Below are 21,568 nucleotides of genomic sequence, written 5' to 3' on the forward strand. Positions count from 1 at the left end.
GTATTTTGCATTTATTGGGTACCTACCAAATGTCAAATCCTGTATGTTAGAGCTGGGCTTATATAACAGGAAACACATGTTCTACTGGCAAAGAAGATGATGGTAGATACTGGTGTGGGTATCGGTTTTCATTGGAGAACTGACTTGGCCTGTTAGGTCAGCTCTTGCTTTCTGATTTATCATGTGGGAGCTCAGCAATGATCCCTAGTTGGTGTAAGTTGGCAAATTAATAACTCTGCATTTTTTTCAAATGCTGTTAAGTAAATGGTACCACCCTGCTTAGCGCCCTGCTTTAGCTTCCTCAGATAGAAGCAGAATTTACTCCGGAGCCACAGCCTATCTAGAGCTTCTGATGACTAAATTTCCCAAATACAGCATTTCTGGAGAAGTTTCTCATAGAAGGTGTGATCTACGGCACTGAGCCCAGGGACAGGACTGGCGTGGCTTCCTAACATAAATTCTGTGTGTGACACAGAGATGTGCGCTTGTGCTGGGCGGGCTGGTTGGGATCTGGGAACTTGCCGTACCAGACCACAAGGAAAGATACCCATAAATTAAATGAAAGTAACAATTTTTGATATTTCTTTTATTCTAATTTATAATGAAATCAAACGAGAAAATAGAAAAAATACGATCCTCTAGAAACCTCCAACATTTCATAATGTACTGGGAATATTCCCAATCTAAATCAAACATGATAATCTCTCTTCTTCTAAACTCAAGGAGAGCTTCCCCTAAGGTCCATTACAACCATGTGCCAGAACCAGATCCTTATCTCCTCAGCTGGGCAATGTCAGCTTGGAACAAGAGCAATAAATCAGTTGCCATCTGCATGTATTCCTAAGGTTGCCTTTTCGATGAGAAATCCCTAAGGATTTTTTGAGTTGTTACTCTTTTGTTTGTTAAGAACAAGGAACATAACACTAATTTTTTTTTTCAAGAATGGGATTTTCTACAGTATACTTCTGGTTTCCACATTATTTTACTCTCTGACCATGGACTGTATCATCCATGGTACCCTGGCTCCATTTGGAAAATACAGGAAGTGAGAAGTTAAATGTGGTACGTGTAGAGAGTATTATGCTAAGTGAAGTAAGTCAGAGAGAAACGAGTATCCCGTGATTTCACTCACATGTGGAAATTAAGAAACAAAATACACAAAGGAAAAAAGAGACAAAGCAAGAAACAGAGTCAACTACAGAGAACAAACAGGGTTACTAGAGGGGAGGCAGGTGAGGGGATTGGGAGTGAAGGGTTGGGGATTTAGAGCACACTTACCGTGACTAGTGCTGAATCATGTGTAGACTTGTTGAATCAATGTATTGTGCATCTGAAACTAATAGAACACTGCCTGTTAACTATATTGCAATTAAAATTAAATTTTTTAAAGTAAAACATGTAATGTTAGCTGTTGGTTTTACATACTTACCCTTTATCAAACTAAAGAAGTTCCCTTTATGGTCCTAGATTGTTCAAAGTATTTATCACAAAAGTTTATTGACTCTTGTGAAATGTTTTTTTCTGCTTCTAGGGATGTAGTTATACTGTTTTTCTTTTTTGTTACATTAATGTGGGGAATTGTGTTGATAGATTTTAAATTTCATCTCCTGTTGGACACACTTTTTTATTTCTCTATTTCCTTTTGGATTAAACTTCTAACAGTTCTATTTTTTGCCTTAATTTGCATCTTAGCTCTACTTTCTCATACTGACTTTTACTGGTTGTTCCGGAGATTATAGCTGCATCTTTAATTTACAGTCAGTGTAGAATTAACATTGCGCCACTCTATGTAAAATGCAAGATCCTTACAACAAGTGAATCCATGTGACCCTCACACTGTACTGTTGCCATCATGTATTTCACCTTGTGCATGTTACAAGCCACATGACACAACGTTAAAATTTTTGTTTTAACATAGGAAGTTGCTTTTAAGTAAAATAACATCATTTTTTATATTCACCCACAGATTTACTACGTAGTACTTATGCTTTCTTACAGATCAGCTTCGAATTGCATCATTTGCTTTGGCCTGAAGATCTTTCTTTAGCCTTCCCAGTAGCCTGCACCTGCTAGGCACAAAGTAGGTCAGGTTTTCTTTATCTGAAAATGCCATTAAATCCACCCTCCATTTTAAAGAATCATTTTTCCTGAATATAGAATCCTAAACAGCTTTTTCTTTATTTTTTTTCCTGTAGACATTTTAAAGATATAATTCCATTTTCCTCTGGACTCAGCTGTCTCTGATAAAAAGTTGATCATCAGCTGTATCTCCTGGTATTCTTAATCATTTGTTTAGACAATTCAGCAAACTCTACATTTGGGTGATTTTAAGTGTTTGTTCCAGATATACCATCTGGTTCTTTATAGTCTCTATTGTCCACTGAAATTTCCTGTATTTTCTCTCATTCTGTCCACTTTTTCCTTTATACCCTTAAGTATATTTGTAACATATTATAGTACAAGATCACTTAATGTTATATGAATTTGTATTATATTATTATAATAGGTGATCCCTTCACCCTTTGAGGCTTTCTCTGGTTCTTCCTTAGGGCTCCTCTTTTTCGGGTTTTCCCAGGGTGTGGACTTTGGGCTCTCCACGGAGGGCCCAGGATGCCTACTGAGGTCTCTCCATTGCCTGTGGGCCAGAACTCCGGTGTCTTCCAACATTGCATGGCCTCTGTCATCCAGCAGCTCAGCTGCCAGCCCAGAGCTGCTGCCCCATGCTAGGCCACATGTAGTGTCATCTGGTACATCAGCCATTCACCCCACAGATCAGGAAAAACTTGCAGGAAATCCTCAGGCAGGCATCTGGGGCCCCCTACTTAAGGTGGCTTCTTCCTTTCTGGCCCCAGATTCTGACAGATTCCCAGCTACTTCTGCAGGCCCCAGCTTTGATCTCTGCATCCTCCCCTCAGGAAGACTGTTGGTGTCTGCCTGGGATCCACCTCTCTGAACAGTATCAGGAAAGTGCTCCCAGGCAGATTGATGGAGTGAAAGTGGCACTCACCTTACGAATCTCCCTTCTCTCAAGGGACATGTACTATGCTGCCTATTGCAAAGTCTAAAATGACTGGCCCATATATTTTGTCCAGTTTTATGTGGTGTTTCTTTGGAAAAGTAAGCCTGGTCCCAGTTACTTCATCATGGACGGTAGAAGAAACCTTTTCAGGTTAAAAAGTAAAAAAGTACATCCCTTAAAATCAATTATGTCAGCTCATTTCCTGTGATGTAAAATTGTTCTTTTTTTTTTTTAATTGTTCTTCAACATAAGTAAACGATGTGTTTTCTAAGTTAAATGCCATTTGTGTGGCCAGAATCTCTAGGGTCCTGAATCTCAAATTTAGATACGGTGGGGCAGTTAGATTATTTTCCACGTGAATTAAAGCATCTCAGAACATTTTCAGTTATAAGATTTATTTTTTTCAACAAACGGCTTCTGAAATTTTATGAAAATAGGTCTATTTTGTTAAGTTGAAGTATAAAGATCCAGAAGTTCACTAATGGGAAATTTAAATTAATAAATAACAAGCAGGGCACCTGGGTGGCTCAGTTGGTTTAGCATCTGCCTTCAGCTCAGGTCATGATCAGGTCCTGGGATCCAACCTTGCATTGGACTCCTTTTCAGTGGGGAATCTGCTTCTCTGTCTCTCCCTTTACCACCACCCCCCTTGCTCATGCTCTCTCTCTCAAATAAATAGATAAAATCTTTGATAAATAAATAATAACAAGCAAATTACCTGGTGCCTAAACCAGCAGTTAGCACTGAAGGGCTCCTCTATTAACATTTGTTGAACATGGTGATAGAAGGGCAAATGTGATTTTAGAAAGGGACTCTTTCTTTGCTGTTGAGTTTAAAAAGTTCTTTATAGATCTTGGATACTAACCCTTTGTCTGATGTGTCATTTGCAAATATCTTCTCCCATTCTGTAGGTTGTCTTTTAGTTTTGTTGACTGTTTCGTTTGCTGTGCAAAAGCTTCTTATCCTGATTAAGTCCTAATAGTTCATTTTTGCTTTTGTTTCCCTTGCCTTCATAGATGTATCTTGCAAGAAGTTGCTGTGGCCAAGTTCAAAAAGGGTGTTGCCTGAGTTCTCCTCTAGGATTTTGATGTAATCTTATCTCACATTTAGATCTTTCGTCCATTTTGAGTTTATCTTTATGTATGGTGTAAGAGAATGGTCTAGTTTCATTCTTCTGCATGTGGCTGTCCAATTTTCCCAGCACCATTTATTGAAGAGACTGTCCTTTTTCCAGTGGATAGTCTTTCCTGCTTTGTCAAATATTAGTTTCCCATAGAGTTGAGGGCCCATTTCTGGATTCTCTATTCTGTTCCATTGATCTATGTGTCTGTTTTTGTGCTGGTACCACACTGTCTTGATGATCACAGCTTTGTGGTACAACCTGAAATCTGGCATTGTGATGCCCCCAGCTCTGGTTTTCTTTTTCAATATTCCCCTGGGTATTCGGGATCTTTTCTGATTCCACACAAATCTTTTTTTTTTTTTGGTATTCCACACAAATCTTAAGATTATTTGTTCCAACTCTCTGAAGAAAGTCCATGGTATTTTGATCGGGATTGCATTAAATGTGTAAATTGCCCTGGGTAGCATTGACATTTTCACAATATTAATTCTTCCAATCCATGAGCATAGAATATTTTTCCATCTCTTCGTGTCTTAGAAACGACAAATACCCACCATTTGCTTCAACGTGGATGGAACTGGAGGGTATTATGCTGAGTGAAGTAAGTCAATTGGAGAAAGACAAACATATAGTCTCATTCATTTAGGGAATATAAAAAATAGTGAAGGGAATAAAGGGGAAAGAAGAGAAAATGACTGGGAAATATCAGAGAGGGAGACAGAACATGAGAGACACCTAACAAAGGGTGGTGGAAGGGGGAGGTGGGTGGGGGATTGGGGTGACTGGGTGACGGGCACTGAGGGGAACACTTGATGGGATGAGCACTGGGTGTTATGCTATATGTTGGCAATTGAACTCCAATAAAAAAATATACAAAACAAACAAACAAAAAAAGAAAGGGACTCTTTCAAGTCCATTTGCTGCTTAGTTTGAAAAATTAATAGCCAATGCAAATGCACATGCATCTGCCTCTTGGACAAATGTGTGTTTACATTCACGTGTATAAATTCACACACCTATATGGCCACAGCTTGGCTTCTTCTGTCCTCTGATGCCTCGTCAAGTGACCATTGGAACTACTGATAAAGCACCCCACTACTTGAAAAACAAATAATTGTGATAAATTACAGATCTCATTATAACCTCATTTGTAATGACATTTGCAGTTTGTATTTTTGGAGAGTGTAATACAGACAGTTTGAGGAAATGGATCCGGTGGCGCTGCACTCACAGTAGAGAAATCCCACAATAAACTCCCAACACAGTCATCGGAAAATGTTGGCTTTATTTGAGGTGTTCGGTTGTAATGCTTAATTCAACCAAGTCAGTGTGACTGAAGTGGGTCTTCATGAACATAGCTCTTGAATTATAGGATAGACTCTCAGGTGAGCACCTTCATTAAAGATCAGATTCCTCACCTGCAAAGATGAAAGCGAGCATGGGCTGTTCCTGTGGGCTTCAGCTTTTTTATTCCTAACCATTAGTTATTGCAAACATTGCATCTTCATCCAGTGCCCTGTTCTGCTTCGTCAATATCATCGGCACTTGGTGGCCTGACCCTGCAGTCTGAGATACAGGCTGCCAGAATTACTTTGAAATTTGATCACCTTGGTGTCTTGGGTACTGATGTGAAATTGGGAGCTTTCCCCCACACCCAGCATGTCTTACATTCCAGGTCCTTGGCCCTAGACATGTGATTTAATAGGGTCTTTGTTCCAAGAGGACCCTGAAATTTAATTAAGAATGTAATGACATACAATAATAATGCTTAATTTAATACAATCATTGCGTATTATTGTCTAGAAGTTAGCAGTTTAGTCAAAGTATGATAAGAGTAAGAGGGTGTAACTGGTTTTTAGTTGTTTGGTTGTTTCATGGCCATTTTATTATCTAATTCTTTGAGGTACTAGAATTTGTATTTGTTTTCCAGGGTAGAGTGTCATATTTTTATTAAATGTCAGTTATTTCTCTAGGGTGCCAAAGTCTCAAATACTTTTCTATATGTTGAATAACATTAACACGGATTATATGATATTTCAAGGCTCCTTTAACTCTTTGTGATTGGTTTCTGCCTGGAGAGCTGAACTGGGGATGCAGCAGGTTCCGGGATGGTCTGAAGTACACAAGGGGCATAAGCCACTGGGGTTAGTGGGTCACATGCCTTCTGGGCAAGCTATCACCTGCATCCCATACTTGAGAGCTTTGTCCTTGGTGAAGTTAAAGACTGTCACCTTTAATAGTATCTTCCATTCATAGTCCTTTATTCTGTAGAATGTTCCAGAAAACTATCATGTAAGTCTATTAGGAAAATACTTTAGGGGTGCCTAGGTGGCACAGGTGGTCGGGCGTCCAACTCGGTTTCAGCTCAGGTTTTGATCATACTGTGGTGGGACTGGGCTCCATGGTCAGTAGGAAGTCTGTTTGAGGATTCTCTCTTCCTCTCCCTCTGCCCCTTCCCACTCATGCTCTCTTTCTCTCTGAAAAAAAAAAAAAAGAATCTTCAAAAAAGAAAATATTTTAAATAGTAGGGTCTAGATCTATTTTCAGACATAAGGTGGCCCCCTTATGTTGTCTTAGATGTCCTTATGATAACATTGCATTGACCATTATTAATTTCCTTTTACACGAAAAATGTTTCCACTCATTCTGTTCATGGTTTCCATGGGAACAAACTAACAGATGTTCAACTCACTCAGAAAATATTTATTAAAAGTCAGCTAGGTATCGAGCACTGTGCCAGAAATACAGAAAAATAATTTCATATTTTAAAACATTTATTTTGTATCATCTTGGATCATCTTTGAAACTGCCCCATGAATTGGTACCACTGGCTCCCCAGGGCCATAGCCAGGAAGCCCTGCAGAGACCTTCATTTGGGCTGGAACCACCTCACTCCTTGGAGTGGCGAAGGAAGTGTGTGCTGGCTTGGTGCCAGTCTGAGTTGCGCATGTTACCTACAGCCACTTCACGTAGCTCTCAGGACAAGCTGAGGAGTGGGTGTTGCCATCCTCAAGGATACAAGCGTGCTGGACTCTACCTGCCCTGGTCCGCCCTTCCCATCCTCACCAGATACACCTTCTTTCTCCAAAGCCCAGTCTCTCAGTTAGACCACTGAGTTCATTTCCCGGCTGGCTTGCCCACAAGAGTGGCTACCTCTTTCATTCCCACTCATTCATTTGTTCATCCATTCATCCATTCATGCCTGCATTTGCTTGTGTGTGCAATCCCAGGCTCCTGAATTAGGAGGTCTCTGTAAGCCAGCCAGCCAGCCAGCCAGCTGTGCTCAGTGGGCCACCACTCAAGGGCAGTCATGCCTACTCCAGACTCTGGTTCTGATCTGCCACCTTTCCACCCAGACCTTGAGCCTGGGTCCGTGAGCTCCAGTTTCAAGGAAGCTTTATTTATATCCTGGTATTCTCTCAAGTTGTCACCCTGCAAGCAAGCCGAGCTTTCCAGTTGTCCCTTTGGAGAGTTACAGATACCCAGGCCCCTGCTTTTATGGATTCCTTGAGGTCTTCTTAGGACTCTGATCCCTCAGTGCTGTTCTGGGCAAGAACAGAGGCCCCAGTGCAGCATGCCAATTAATGTCTTGGGAGGCAAGGAACGCACTAAACACCAGATGACATATTTGCCCCAGTCATGCTCAGTGGTCTTGGAGGACTTTGCAGGGAAATGAAATTTAACGTTACACTGATTGTACCCATAGGAGGTTATTTTGACACTTCAAAATAAACGCAGTTGATGCCTAGATTAAACATTGAAGGTTTCCTTCTTACCATTCCAAGTTCCTCAAAGGTGAGTTATTAGTGAGAGAGGTACAGGTGGGAAATCTATGTATGTCCTCCGTTTGCAAAAATGTAACAATTAAGCTTAGAAAAGAGATTTAATAATAGTTTTATGAAAGTGAAATTAATATTGGTTATTAGAAACAACCCCCTTCAAAAGATCACTCACACACGCTGTGCAGAGAAGCTCCGTAGGATCGGTCACACCTTTTAACATCAAGAAATAGGGAGTAGAAGCATAAAGGCAGCAAAATGCCATCTTTGAAGCAAAACTATGTTCACGTTTGGCCGTGTTGCATTTTGTTTATGATACAGATCACCCAGTAGATACAGCCATTAAATATCTTGGGAAATAACACAGCCGCTTGTTCAAATATTCAGAATAGTTGTGCAGATAATTTAAGAAATGTTTTTCTCCCATGCAGTTGAAGCTACTACCACCGGCATTCCTGAAGTTTCCATCATTTTCTGAGTCCTACTACTTGCCTTTCACTAAGACATTCCTTTGGGCTCAGAAGAGAATGAAAGTAAAACTAATTCCTTGCACTTGGAGAGACTTTCATAGTGTGTAACTCTCAGATCTTCTTTTGTTTTACCGCTAGGTCAGCCACGTGGGTCTTCCTTCCTCTGCACACACATTTTTTTTTTTTCCTTCACATCTTCCTTCCTTTGCATGGAGTCTTTGTTCTTTCTCCTTGAACGCCGTCCCCCTGCCACCCAGTAAATACCTCCAGCTCAGGAGTTGGCTCAAAGATCTCATGTTCCCATGAGTCCTTTTCTGAGTGTCCATGCCAAGCCCATTCCTCCTTCCTCCTTCCAACAGGCTCACACTGCACTGTGTTCTTCCCCTGTAGGGACATCTCTTTCCATGTGCACCATATGGTGACTTACAGCAAATTTACCCCATTAGACCATCCTCCAGAGGGTCAGTCTGGGTTGTATTCTTTATGGAAATGGCCTCCTAGCAAGGCAACTGACATATTCTAGACCTTCATCAATGATTGAGGATGGTGGGTGAGTAGGTGGATGGATGAATGGATGAATGGATGGATGGATGGATCGATGGATGGACAAGCCAGAAAGTTTCATAATCATCTTTAATCTGGAAATGAGGATTCAGATTTAGAGACTTAGTGAATGGTGAGGCCAAACATAAATGATAAAATTTTAGGTTTTATCAGGTTTTTTTATAATTTTAATTTTTTTACAGTTTTTTGCAGCCTCTAAGTTAAGAGTATTTTATTTTTTAATTTAGAAAAAAATAATTTTCTTAAATTTATGGTAAATACATAGGAATAAATAAAGTTTCAGGGATGTAATTGAGACAAGTCTGGAACCTAATTCTCTGGGCTTTCTTTCTACTGCTAAGTAGATAATGGCTCTTAATTTATAACAGTTACTTTCCCCTTGTATTTTTCAGTAATATTTTATTATAGATTTGTGGACCATCTGAAATACTAATGACCTTTTCTCCCCGGTAGGATATCTGTAAAGCCCTGTGGTGCCACCGGATTGGAAGGAAATGTGAGACTAAGTTTATGCCCGCAGCAGAAGGCACCATTTGTGGGCATGACATGGTAAGGAGCTAATCTTAGATCATGCGTCATGTTCAGATGTCAGAACCTTTCTACCCAATTCCTTGCCTCCTCCTATATCAGTATTTTGTCACTCTGTGTTCCTCATTTTTTTGTGCAAATCTACCCCCAGTTCAGAATGATGCTTAATTTATTTTGATACTGTGAAGGGGGCTCCCTCCTCACTTTACTCCTCTCCCCATGATGTAATTGATGGGCTATCTGCAATTAGTAGACATAGATGCCAAGCAACAGGTGGTGACTACATCCATTTAATAAAGGGAAACTTTACACTCTTGGCCATATTTCAACCATGCATGGAACCCACTTTAGGTAGTATTATTAAAGCCACAGAGCAATCAATTTAAAGACCCTGGAGCAGACCATTCTGACCTACCATGTATCCTGGGAAAAAGAAGAGGTGTTTTGTTAGGAGAAAGAAATACATTAAGAAGAAATACATTATGAAAGAAATAAACAGCACATTTATTGCTCACTGGAAAGGAATGACCTTTTCTTTGTCGAAATAAATTACGATTCCTTTGATTTAACCTGTGAATGCATCGTTCTTTTTAAAATACAAGGCTATTGATAAAGATAGATATTGGACCCAAACGGCCCCTGTACCCATTTCTGTGCTACTAGGTGTGTGACCTCTGTAGTGACACTAATAACCATGAAAGAGATACATGTCTAAATAGCACTGATCTGTTATGTGTAAATTCCAAAGTAAGTATATCACAGCCTGAGTCTACTTAAATGTGAGTACAGACAGCAAAGGTTAAATGTGTTGACAAACAGTGTTAATTTGTGCTGTGTGCACTTATGTGAGAAGAGCGTCTGCTTGTGCTACACACGCTAATGGGCTTTATTTGCAGTCCCCCAGAGAAGGTGGGGTTGATTATTAAATCCTTCTAGAGATATAAATGACAGTAGTTACATAATTCATAACGCAAAAAATTTAATAAAAATGCCTTTAGATTCTTGGAAGAGGAAAGAGACATGCCACATACTGATGCACCACAGCCTGGAGATGGCCATTGTCACAGGACACCAGGGAATTTGCTTGAGTTTGAAGCTGCCAGTGATCACCTCTTTCTGCATGTAATTGGCTAAAATTTATTCAGGTGATAGTTTGCAAAATTCTGCCTATTTCCTGAAAAATGGGCAGTCCTCTCGCTGTTGCCCCTGAGATACAGGTCACCTGGGCATGAGACACTTCTTGAGTCCCCAACTTCCTGAAGGACTGACTTCAGAGTTGTGGCGCATCCTCAGAATCACCTATATATTCTTGTTATATTTTATTTACCCCGAAAGCACGGTTAAATTGAACTTCATTGGTATTTTAAATTATTTTCCATGTATTTCCAAATATGGGCCATTCCTTCATATAGAAAAGAATTAGTGCATGCTAAGACAGAGTACATGCCTAAAAGTTACCCAGAATAATGTGTTCTGCCCAAGGGCTGCACGGTGACCATGGTGGGACAGCATCAGAGGCTCCTGCCAAAGCTCCCTTTGCTGTTAGTTGTGTGTCTTCCTGTATTATGGGTTCTCCTGTGTCCCTGAGGTTCAGTGATTTAGAAGTGTGCATTGCCAGAAGTCAGTATGTCAACACTGCAGTATCCCAAAGCAGTTGGTGTGTTCTGGATGACTGGCAATAATTGTGCTGCTTCTGTGAACTTTTCTCCTGGATGGAGCCTATCTCCCTCCACCTTGTGCTGCCTTTGAGGCTTGTGCATGGTTATAAACAGAACTAAACTGCATTTTGTAATGTCAGACTCCATCCTTTGTACATCACTGACCTTCAATCCTCACAACCACCCTGTGAGGGTGAGCCTGTTGCAGCCCCGCCTTGGGTGCACTCAAAAACCCTTCCAGGGAAAGGACACTAGGTTCTTCTGTGCTTACACCATGGGAAATCCAGGACGAGGGGTTCAGACTACAGCCTTACACACATGAAAGCAGATTTTAGCTCTCTAACAATTACAGGTCACTAATGTAGAATTAAACCACTCTTGCATTAAATTTACATTTGGTGCTAGGTACTTGGCCTGTGTCATTGCATTGCATTTTTGGAACAACTCATTCTAGTAGCTTGCACCATCCTTAAGGTTCTCAGGAGGACATGCGGGCTCAGAGCACTTGAGTAACTTACCCCAGGCCACACAGCAGAACTAATACAGAGGCTCCTTTTCACCCTACTCCCTGAGCCCGCTATTGGACTTTATCAGGGTGCTTCTCGTGTGTGCTGGGTTTGGGTGTGACTTGAAGACTCTGGGGACAGTATTATAGCAGAAACAAGTACTCATCACGCCATCTTGCTTGCTACGGTAAAGCCTTTTCTCAAAAGCCACCCTGTACATCAATAAAATATAAAATGGTGAGACACATGGGATGCAGTACTCGGAAACTTAACTATGTTTTAGTGGAAATGTCTTAGGTCTTTTTAACATTCTCTTCCCCTGACCTGCTCATGCTGGGATCCACAGGTGATTCATGTGGAATTATAGTCCAGGTCGCATGTGCATGTGAGTGAGTGTGTTTACGGGTCTGTGTCCGCCTGTACCCATGCATCCCCCTCAACCTCCATGGGAGATTTGATACATGCTTTCTCCTCCGATTTTCAGAAAGGCTTTTTAAAATGGCATTTAAAAGAATAGTCATTTGAGGATACACTGACACAAACAACAGAAGTTGCATTGGTGAGGCTGCTAACTGCAGCACGAATTTTGACAGCTAAAGACCAGAAACCATGCAGATGTCCATGAAGAGGGCAAAACCCCAAATACAGAATGAGAAAGCTGTCTACACGCTTCCAAGAGATAATCTCCAGACACACTGCTAAGTGGAGAAGCAGAATGAAAGAACATGTGTAGTGTACTATGACTTACCAAAGAAAAGGAAATAGTGATCTATAAAATTATTGTCTTACATTAAAAAATAAACAGAATAGGGGATCCCTGGGTGGTTCAGCGGTTTCGCGCCTGCCTTTGGCCCAGGGCGCGATCCTGGAGTCCCGGGATCAAGTCCTGCGTCAGGCTCCCAGCACGGAGCCTGCTTCTCTCTCTGCCTCTCTCTCTCTCTATGTCTATCATAAATAAATAAAAATAAATCTTAAAAAAATAAACAGAATAAACCATAAATTTTGAAAAAAAAGGTATTTTGCGTAATTTTAAAACAAAATTAAACCACATTTTCTTAAAGTAATCCTTAAATACCAAAGCAAAATCAATTTAACCAACTCTTGGCAAATCGAATTCCAATAAAAAAAATATACAAAAAAAATTTAACCAACTCGTTGGCTTAATCATAGCCATAAAAGAAGAATTATTTCAAGTGACTTCAAAACCTGGAAATATTTTCTGAGTTTTCAACTTGTGAGGTCCTGCTTTCCCATTTTCTTTCTACTGTATTAGAAAGCTCTGACCAGATGATTCTTTAAATGAGACAAAACAGTCACAACAGACACAGTCCTTGTCCCTCTTTGTCCCAGGACCCTGCCCAAAGTCCCCAGGAGCTGGACCCTGGTTTGCTAAGATCCAGCTGTCTCCTTGGACTCATCAGGCCACCAGGGAACAGAGCCCTGCTGTCACCTGCACACCCCTCATTGAGCCAAGGGTGTCAGGGGGACTCCCAGACTTGGTGCTATCACCTGGGGTTGTGGGCAGGATGTAACAAAAGAGAAACTTTTTTTTTTTTTTTTTTTTTTTTTTTTGCTTCTTGGAAAGAATTGAGAAGATTCTTTCATCCTCAGAATCACTGATGTTTAATTTTTCTTTCTTAAATTATATTAAATCAAACCACTTATAATGGCCATTTCTGTGTGACAACAATGGTCAAATATCCACAATGTGATGTGTTTTCATCCAACACCACAAATAATGATTGAAGTATTATTACCTTCCTCTTGTAAAACCCCATCTTTTCTTCCAGAACAAATCTGGTGGCCCTAATCTTGGAGACAGACAGGAGGAGACCTCACCCTCACCCCATCCCTCAGCTACATCCCTCAGGCCAGGCTCTGTTCCTCCATGCAGGCCAGCAGCAAGGGACAAGCAACTGCCTTTTCTCTTCTCAACAGATGGCCCAAAGATGTTGAAGTCTACACCAAACCATGTATAGAAAGCCAGCACAACTGAACACAACATTAGATGTTGTGTACCCTTTACATGTGATGGCAGAGAAGAAAACACATGGCTTTTAGTGTGAACTAGCATTGGCAAGCACTCCTCTTGAGAAAGGAGAGCTGATAGCATCTTCAGCCTGTTAGGGGCAGATGGAGCTCCTGTGTGGGCTGTTTTATCTCCTCGGAAAGCAGTGTGACCCCTGATGTGCATCCACTAACAACCTCCAGGCTCCAGGCGCCGAGCCCAGGTGCTTGGGAGTGAAGGCGCAGAGCACTGGCCAGAAATGACAAGGTGTTGAGTCACATGGAGCCTCCAGCTGGACTTTTCTACCCAAGACTCTGTCTGTTCTCAAAGAGCTATGAAAAGCACGTTGTTCCAGGGAGGTTGGAGTTCACTCACTGGAGAGCTCAACAATCAGACTGAAAGTCCGTGCAACACTACTTAATTAAATGTGCTGAATTCCAGCAGCTCAGATGTTAGAAAATGATTCTTCTCTGTATCTTCCTCTGGGGGGATTTATAGAGCCAATCTAGGTTTGGAAAGAAGAAAGAAGCTACATTAACTGTACTGGTATTATGTGCTACACAGAAGTGGGCTTTTGATGTCTGCCTGTCCAACCCAACTCCCCACGGCTGAGTGTCATGGCAGCCATGGACCTGCCTATCCACCTGTGAATCATGGCAACCTTTTTTTTTTTTTTTTTAACTTTCAGTGGTGCCGTGGAGGACAGTGTGTGAAGTACGGCGATGAAGGCCCCAAGCCCACCCATGGCCATTGGTCAGACTGGTCTTCCTGGTCCCCTTGCTCCAGGACCTGCGGAGGAGGGGTGTCTCACAGAGACCGCCTGTGCACAAATCCCAAGTAAGCATGTCTGCACTTGCTCCTCACAAGCGATTTCTACGCCGTGAACCTTCCCAGCAGCCTGTGTACCTCAGCTCAGTGATATTCATCTGTACATCACATGGTACTGGAGAATCAGGGAGTAGGTATAACCACAGGGATGGAGCTAAAGGAGGTTATGATGAATGAAGTAAGTCAGTCCAACAAAGAGAAATACCATATGATCTTACTCATATGTAGAATTTAAGAAATAACAAAAGGGGAAAAATAAGAGAAAAAGAGAGAGCAAGAAACAGACTCTTAATTCCAGAGAACATAGTGGTGGTCACCAGAGGGGAGGAAGCCAAGGGAAATAAATGATGAGGATGAAGGAGGGCACCTGTCTTGATGAGCACCCAGTGTTGTATGGAAGTGTTGAATCACTACACTATACACCTGAAACTAATATGACATTATATGTTAACTATACTGGATTTTTTTTAAAAAGGATCACTATGTAGGGAAGTCATTCTATGAAGTATTTCTCAAACAATGACATCTCTTTGGTATAGTTTAAGATGCTTAAAACTACTGGACCGAGCAGCAACATTCAGGAAATGGATTTTAACCACATTTATGTGAAATACCAAGTGTCTGCCTAAAATAAGCAAATAAATCAGAAAAGCATAGAGAACACAAATGAGTAAGAATCAGTGAGAACCATTTTTTTATGTGAAATAAAGCAAAATGATTGGCTTTTCATCAACTATCTTAACCTTTGCAACATGTGGTTTAGTTGTGGCCTTCTGTGAGAAAACACGACAGTCAGAAGGAATCCCCAGTGCAGTGGTGTGGGGGTGTTTCCAAATCCTCCTTTTATACCTCAGTTTGTTTAAAACATGAGTAATATCCCAGCTCCTTAGCCCTGTCTCTAATGTGTGACACCCAATAAGTCCCTTGCGTCAAGAGGATGTCCTTTCCCTGTGTGTCCGCATGGATTCCAGGGTGGTGAGCAGGGGTTCTTTGCACCAACCAGTGGAAGGTGACAGGTTCTTCTCTTCTGATCTGGTGTCCTGGCCTTACTGCAGGGAAGCTGGTAGTAAGAAAGAAGCTGCCATCTAGAAAGCAAGGCAAAATATTTGAGTATCAATCTCAGCTCTGCCTTCCATCAACTATGCAGTCCTGGGAGAGCCACCCTGGCTTAGGGGTCCTACCTCTGAGGAGCAAAGAGAACCGCAATGTCCCCCTGCCTTCTGGAGGGGTTCTGGGAGGTGGCAGTGAACAGATGCAGGCAAACCCACTTCCACATGGAAACTTGCCCCACTGACATTGTAAATAATACCTCCCATATCGTTAATAGGTAAGAAGGTGCCAGTGTCCCTTGGAAGTGCACTTTCCTTCCTTGGTCACTGTGTGCAATTTAACAGGATCTGCTCATCTCTCCAAAAAGCCTAGTTTCCAGGGAGGGAAGAGTAGCTATTAAATGCAAGGTTTCTTTTTCTTTTTCTTTATTTAAATTCAATTTGCCAACATATAGGATAACCAGTGCTCTGATCATATCACGTGCCCTCCTTAATGCTCGTTACCCAGTTACCCCAAAATACAAGGTTTCTAACTGCAAAATATATGTTCCAGACCATCACATGGAGGGAAGTTTTGTGAGGGCTCAACTCGTACTCTGAGGCTTTGCAACAATCAGAAATGTCCCCACAATAGTGTTGACTTCCGCGCGGCGCAGTGTGCTGAGTACAATGGCAAACGGTTCCGAGGTTGGCACTACAAGTGGAAGCCATACACCCAAGTGGAAGGTAAATCTTAAATCCCTCTTTCTAGTGACAGCCTCGTGCTTTGTTATCTTTTCGCTTTAAAGAATTACATGATCTTAAGTGTGGTATTCGGGTAAATCATATCGCTGTGTGAGGTCACAGGCTCTTCTGTCTGCCCCATGGCCACTGGCTTCTTGTCTAAACTTGACCAGCTGTATGGTCAGAAATTAACAGGCAAATGGAGAGTGTGTGCATAATACAGTGAGAGCTTCAAAGAAGTGATAAAATGTTCAAAACTGATGATTTATTGATAATGGATCAATGTTTTCCCAGTTACAAATCACAGAAGTTGATGGTGATATTGCTATAAGCATGTCACCCATTGAATACTTAAAATGGCCAAAGAATGGGAGGAAAAGTTTAGTATCTTTTTGAAAATCAGATAATTTTCAAGTATACTATTTTCAAAAGTCTTGATCTAAACCAAGAAGTTTATCTGCAGTATATTTTATGTCAGACTGTGCTCTCCAGGTTGAGAGGAAGATGTACTATTCTTAAGATTAGAATAACTTGAATTTAGTGGCTCAATGGGCATAATTTAAGGAGAAATTCAAAGAACAGCTAGTCATCTCACTCTTTGAAACTGGGAATACTGTCCAAGCAACACTTAAGAAATACATAAATCTCACCTGACATTACCCTTCCCCAGCCCAATGGACATAATGTTTTCATGGTAAGAGCTTTATGAAATCAGTACATTCTCAAAGGAAAATTTTAAGGAGTTTCACACAAAGCATTTTTAGTTGTGTTTTTAATTGCTAAACCCAGTAAAATTTGAGTCAGTGAGAAATAAGTAGGCAGGAGAAAAAGGAGAAAGGACTTTAAAATAAGGTCAACATATGGGAGTTACTCCTGACTTCACAATCTCAGGAAATAAATACATTAATGGTGGAAACACATACTCAACTTGATTCTTATGGTTATCCAGTTAGATCTCATATTGTACAATAAACAAAATTATTTGTAGATGAGATGTGAGCCCATAAAAATTCCTAAGGCAGAGGATATTTTCATCATTAACTCTTCCCTTCTTTACTAAGAACGAAGGGAAATAAGTTTCTATGGAAGTCCATATAAATTATGTAGCTCATAAAATCTTTGAAATAGATTATCAAGAGAGGAAGCCAACTTGATCTGTCATGCTTAAGGGTACAATGATGTCTATATTCTCCATGTATCAGTGTTTTTTTGACAATCTTATTTATAGGAAATATTATCCTCTGGAGATTTTATCTAAAAGTTACTCCTTTTATAGGTCCAAAAATATATATTTCATCAAATGCATTAGCTATTAAGAAATTTAGTGATTATTTGAATTCTTTTTTTACATTTTATTTGTGAGAATTTTGTATATTGCTACCAAATGGTAACGACCTTTTGCATTTCTACAAGAGAGTAGTTAATCATATTAGTTAAGATAGTTGAACAGTCATGCTGTAGTTCAAGTCAACAAATATTTATTGAATGCCTACTATGTGCCAACCAGTGGGTAAAGAACGAGGACAGGAAAGGACACAGCAAAGTAAAAACTAATAGTGACGCCTTATAGGAATGAAAAAGGGGAAGGAACCCCGAGCCTCGTGAGACAACCATAGAAAAATGTCTTTGCAATGAATATTGTGTGGGAGTTATTTTATGGGCAAAAAAATTAATTAAAAAAAAACTTTAAGTAGTCTATCTGAAATTTAGAGCGGAAATGATCAGAGCTTAAGTATCTTTCTTATTTGTGTTTGTGTGTGTATTTCTTTTTAAGATCAGCACTTATGCAAACTCTACTGTATCGCAGAAGGATTTGATTTCTTCTTTTCTTTGTCAAATAAAGTCAAAGATGGGACTCCATGCTCGGAGGATAGCCGTAATGTTTGTATAGATGGGATATGTGAGGTAATAATGATCATTCATTTGTTCCACACACGTCTCCAGACAGTCTGCTTTGTGCCAGGCGTCGTCTAAGGGGCCAAAAGATACCAGACATTTAAATCCTACCCTCTCCCTCCTTCTCACAGCCAGTTGGGGTGGGGAGGGGAAGCCAGAAAACCCCCCCCTGAGGCCCCTGGGGGTTCCTTGAAGTAGAGGTGCGAGCAGAGGCTGGGGAGCAGGAGACATCTCACTCCTTCCTGGATGCAGATCTGGGAGCTTCTGAGCTAGATCTGGAAGCCCGAGTAGCAGAGGGGTTTGGGGGAGCAGGCTGGGAACAGGGGCCTGCGAGGAGGCGTGAGCTGGTAGGACCTGACTCAGAGTGCCAGAGGGAAGTGAGTGAGAGAGCCAGAAGGGGCGCTCAGAGGGTTTTTGTCCTCACTTGTGGAGGGATCAGGGCCTGGGAAGGGGAAAGAGCAGATTGGCCGGGTCAGCCTGCAGTAGCGTGAGCCGCAGCACGCATGATAGATGAATGGGGGTCAGCTTTGAGCGCAGAGACCACTTTGCATGGTGCAGGGGTCTCATGGGTGGAGGGACTTGGAAGACAGATGTGGCGGCTGGGTGGCCCCAGAGCGCTGGGCCTGCCACCGCACACGGAGCTGAGCCGGGGAACGAAGTCTGTTCGAGGCAGAAAGTGAAAGCCTCACCAGGCCGCAGATGCTGCACGTGAACGATGGCTTTTCACTCAAAGTTACTCAGTGTGCTTACCCACGCGTGCAAGGGCCTGGGTCTTCATTCTAGCTTCCTCTTAGCCGGATGACAGGGGTAGAGTTGGGTCATCCCTGAGACACGCAGTGCCATCCTTTACACTAGTAGGTGAAGATCGACTGCGTTCCTCTTTCAGCTTTAAAATGCTCAAATCTCTGTCCATTTTATCGATTTACTAGTTGGACTTGTTAAATATTTCATTATTTTCAGGTATTCTTAATGACACAGTGTCACAGTCCCTTACCTCTTTCAGAACCTGTAGTTCTGAAATCCCAAAAAGCTATCAGACAGGTTTATTGGGCGGCACAATATAAGCTGCCCTGAATTTGTCCACCTGCCAAAACCTGCCCTGGACTGGTAGGGACCATTTGTCACTTTTATTTAGTTCGTTTAGAGTGATGATGTTCGCATTTTGCCCTAGAAACCTCATTTATGTGTTTTATTACGGGAGCTGCCCTGGGCCCTGCTAGGACTCTCACATTATGTGCATAATATGGTAATTACCTTCCTAACATCCCAAAAGACAGAGTTCTGAAATGCATCCAGCCCTCAGGATCCCAAGCAAGGGATTGAGGGCTATGGTTACTTCCTTTCTGAATGGATTTTTTACTGGTGTGTGCTAAACTCTTTGTTAGGAAGTGTAACACTAGTGGGCACCGTAGACATTATGAAGAGCTCCTTAGATTCTGAGACAGTGAACAAAGATGCCCGTTACATAATTGGCGGCTGGGAATAATTCCCACGGGTATGTGTTATTTCTCTGCCTTGCACGCAGCATGGTCCAGTGGACTCTCCTGAGGACACATGGCTTGTGATTTCTAGGACAAAGAGCTTTGTGTCGGTCCGAAATGCGCTGCTGTCTCCAGCCTGACAATCTGATAGATTTCCTTTAGGGCTCCAGATACCGAGGTGGCCTAGCAGTGCTGAGGAGAACAGGTGTCAGGGCTTCCTACTTCGGATCTGAGAGTCGAGTTACAGCCTCGCTGTGCACATATATGGTATCCAATAAATATTTGTGAACTAGCTTGTGTTGATGAGATGCTCTGCTGTAGAGGGGAGGTTTCTCACTGGAGGTTTGTGACTTCGCCCTTGTCGTCTTTTCTTTCACGAATAACATGTGACCCCGGTCCCCCAGAGAGTTGGATGTGACAACGTCCTGGGATCTGATGCTGTTGAAGACTCCTGTGGTGTGTGCAGGGGCAATAACTCAGACTGCACGACGCACAAGGGGCTCTACGCCAAGCACCACGGCGCCAACCGTGAGTATGCGGAGCTGCCTGCAGGTGTTGCACGGAGAGGATGGATGGAAAGTAGAACTTTCTGGCAGGAAGCCTTGAGGTGCAGTGGAAACTGCATCCTAAAGGGTCCTGAAAAGACCTACTCAATCTCCTTCCCCGCTTTGCTTGCCAAGCCTTTCCTTTTGATGGGAAGTGGTTGCTAGGTTCTTTTAATTCAAATGGTTCTTGGAAACGGTGAAAATTACAATAGCTCTGCTCCAATTAGAAAAAAAGAAAAGAAAAGAAAAGAAAAAAGAAGTCACTTAAAGACCTAATGGAACTCACCGCCAAACCAGAGCTTCTCCTCGGTCCCGGTCCCGAGGTGGATTCTCAGGTTTTAGCTGCAGGGGACCCCAGGTGCGCGGGGATTTTGCTGCAGCATTATTGAATGAGATACTGCATTCTCCTAGCTTGTTTCCTTTAATGCAGAGTATTATCAGATGGTCACCATTCCTTCTGGAGCCCGGAGTATTCGCATCCACGAGATGAACGTGTCTACCTCCTACATCTGTGTGCGCAATGCCCTCAAAAAATACTACCTGAACGGGCACTGGACAGTGGACTGGCCCGGCCGGTACAAGTTTTCAGGCACCACGTTTGACTACAGACGGTCCTCCCACGAGCCGGAGAGCTTAACCTCTTCTGGGCCAACCAACGAGACCCTGGTCGTGGAGGTAGACTCCAGCCTTCTAATCTTTGGGCTGGGATGTGGGGTCTTCTGGCATCCTTGCAGGTTGAGGGCTATTGGCGTAATTTGAAAGGTGCAAAATAATTATAATTTGGTGACGTCTCAGAAACAAGAGTAATGGATACATTGAATGGGACGGTGGTCTCGTGCCTAATCAAATTTGTATCAATGCGCTTCATGAAGCTCCTGTTTGGGGTTCTTTATGGGTCGAATTTTACAAAAGTCTGCCCCTGTCCTATAAGCTCTGTGGCTGTGAGAAGCTGGCACTGTTGGGGGCTCTGCCTTTGTCGGTGTGTTGGCTGGGATCAGCCTTCCATGGAATCCTATGGAATGGGAGCAAGATGAGCACCCAGAAGCAAAGTCCCCTCTGTGCCGTCCATGGGCCCCAGTGTGCAGGGAAGGGGTCGCACAACCACCTCCTAACCCATGCTCTTCTGTTCTCTACCCATGACCCCAGAGGTTCACAACCTGCAGTCAGGCTCTTCCTACCACGTCATTTGTCCCCATGGGACGGGGCAGATGAGGTGGCAGGCACTGGATATGCTGACTCCTTACTGTTTTTTATTTCTATGCACCGTTCAAGTACTTGGTTCAAAAGTTACCCCGTCAGCCCACAACGGGTCTGCAGATGTGAGCCACCCAGACCTTCCCCTCCACCCCACTCTCGGGTATCTTCCTGGGAGATGCTTTCCAGAGGGTCTC

General features: G+C 42.2%; 1 protein-coding gene across 1 annotated transcript in view; it reads left to right on the forward strand.

Annotated features, from left to right (window-relative positions):
• ADAMTS16 (ADAM metallopeptidase with thrombospondin type 1 motif 16) overlaps positions 1–21,568 on the forward strand; it is a 151,071-nt gene that overhangs the window by 62,876 nt on the left and 66,627 nt on the right. Inside the window, exons 11-16 of the mRNA XM_041731954.1 lie at positions 9,409–9,504; positions 14,344–14,492; positions 16,086–16,258; positions 18,030–18,160; positions 20,037–20,160; positions 20,608–20,852. Of these exons, the coding sequence (XP_041587888.1) occupies positions 9,409–9,504; positions 14,344–14,492; positions 16,086–16,258; positions 18,030–18,160; positions 20,037–20,160; positions 20,608–20,852 (918 nt within the window). The remainder of the gene's footprint in view (positions 1–9,408; positions 9,505–14,343; positions 14,493–16,085; positions 16,259–18,029; positions 18,161–20,036; positions 20,161–20,607; positions 20,853–21,568) is intronic.

This window comes from Vulpes lagopus, chromosome 17, assembly GCF_018345385.1.
Source record: "Vulpes lagopus strain Blue_001 chromosome 17, ASM1834538v1, whole genome shotgun sequence".
Lineage (NCBI taxonomy): Eukaryota > Metazoa > Chordata > Mammalia > Carnivora > Canidae > Vulpes > Vulpes lagopus.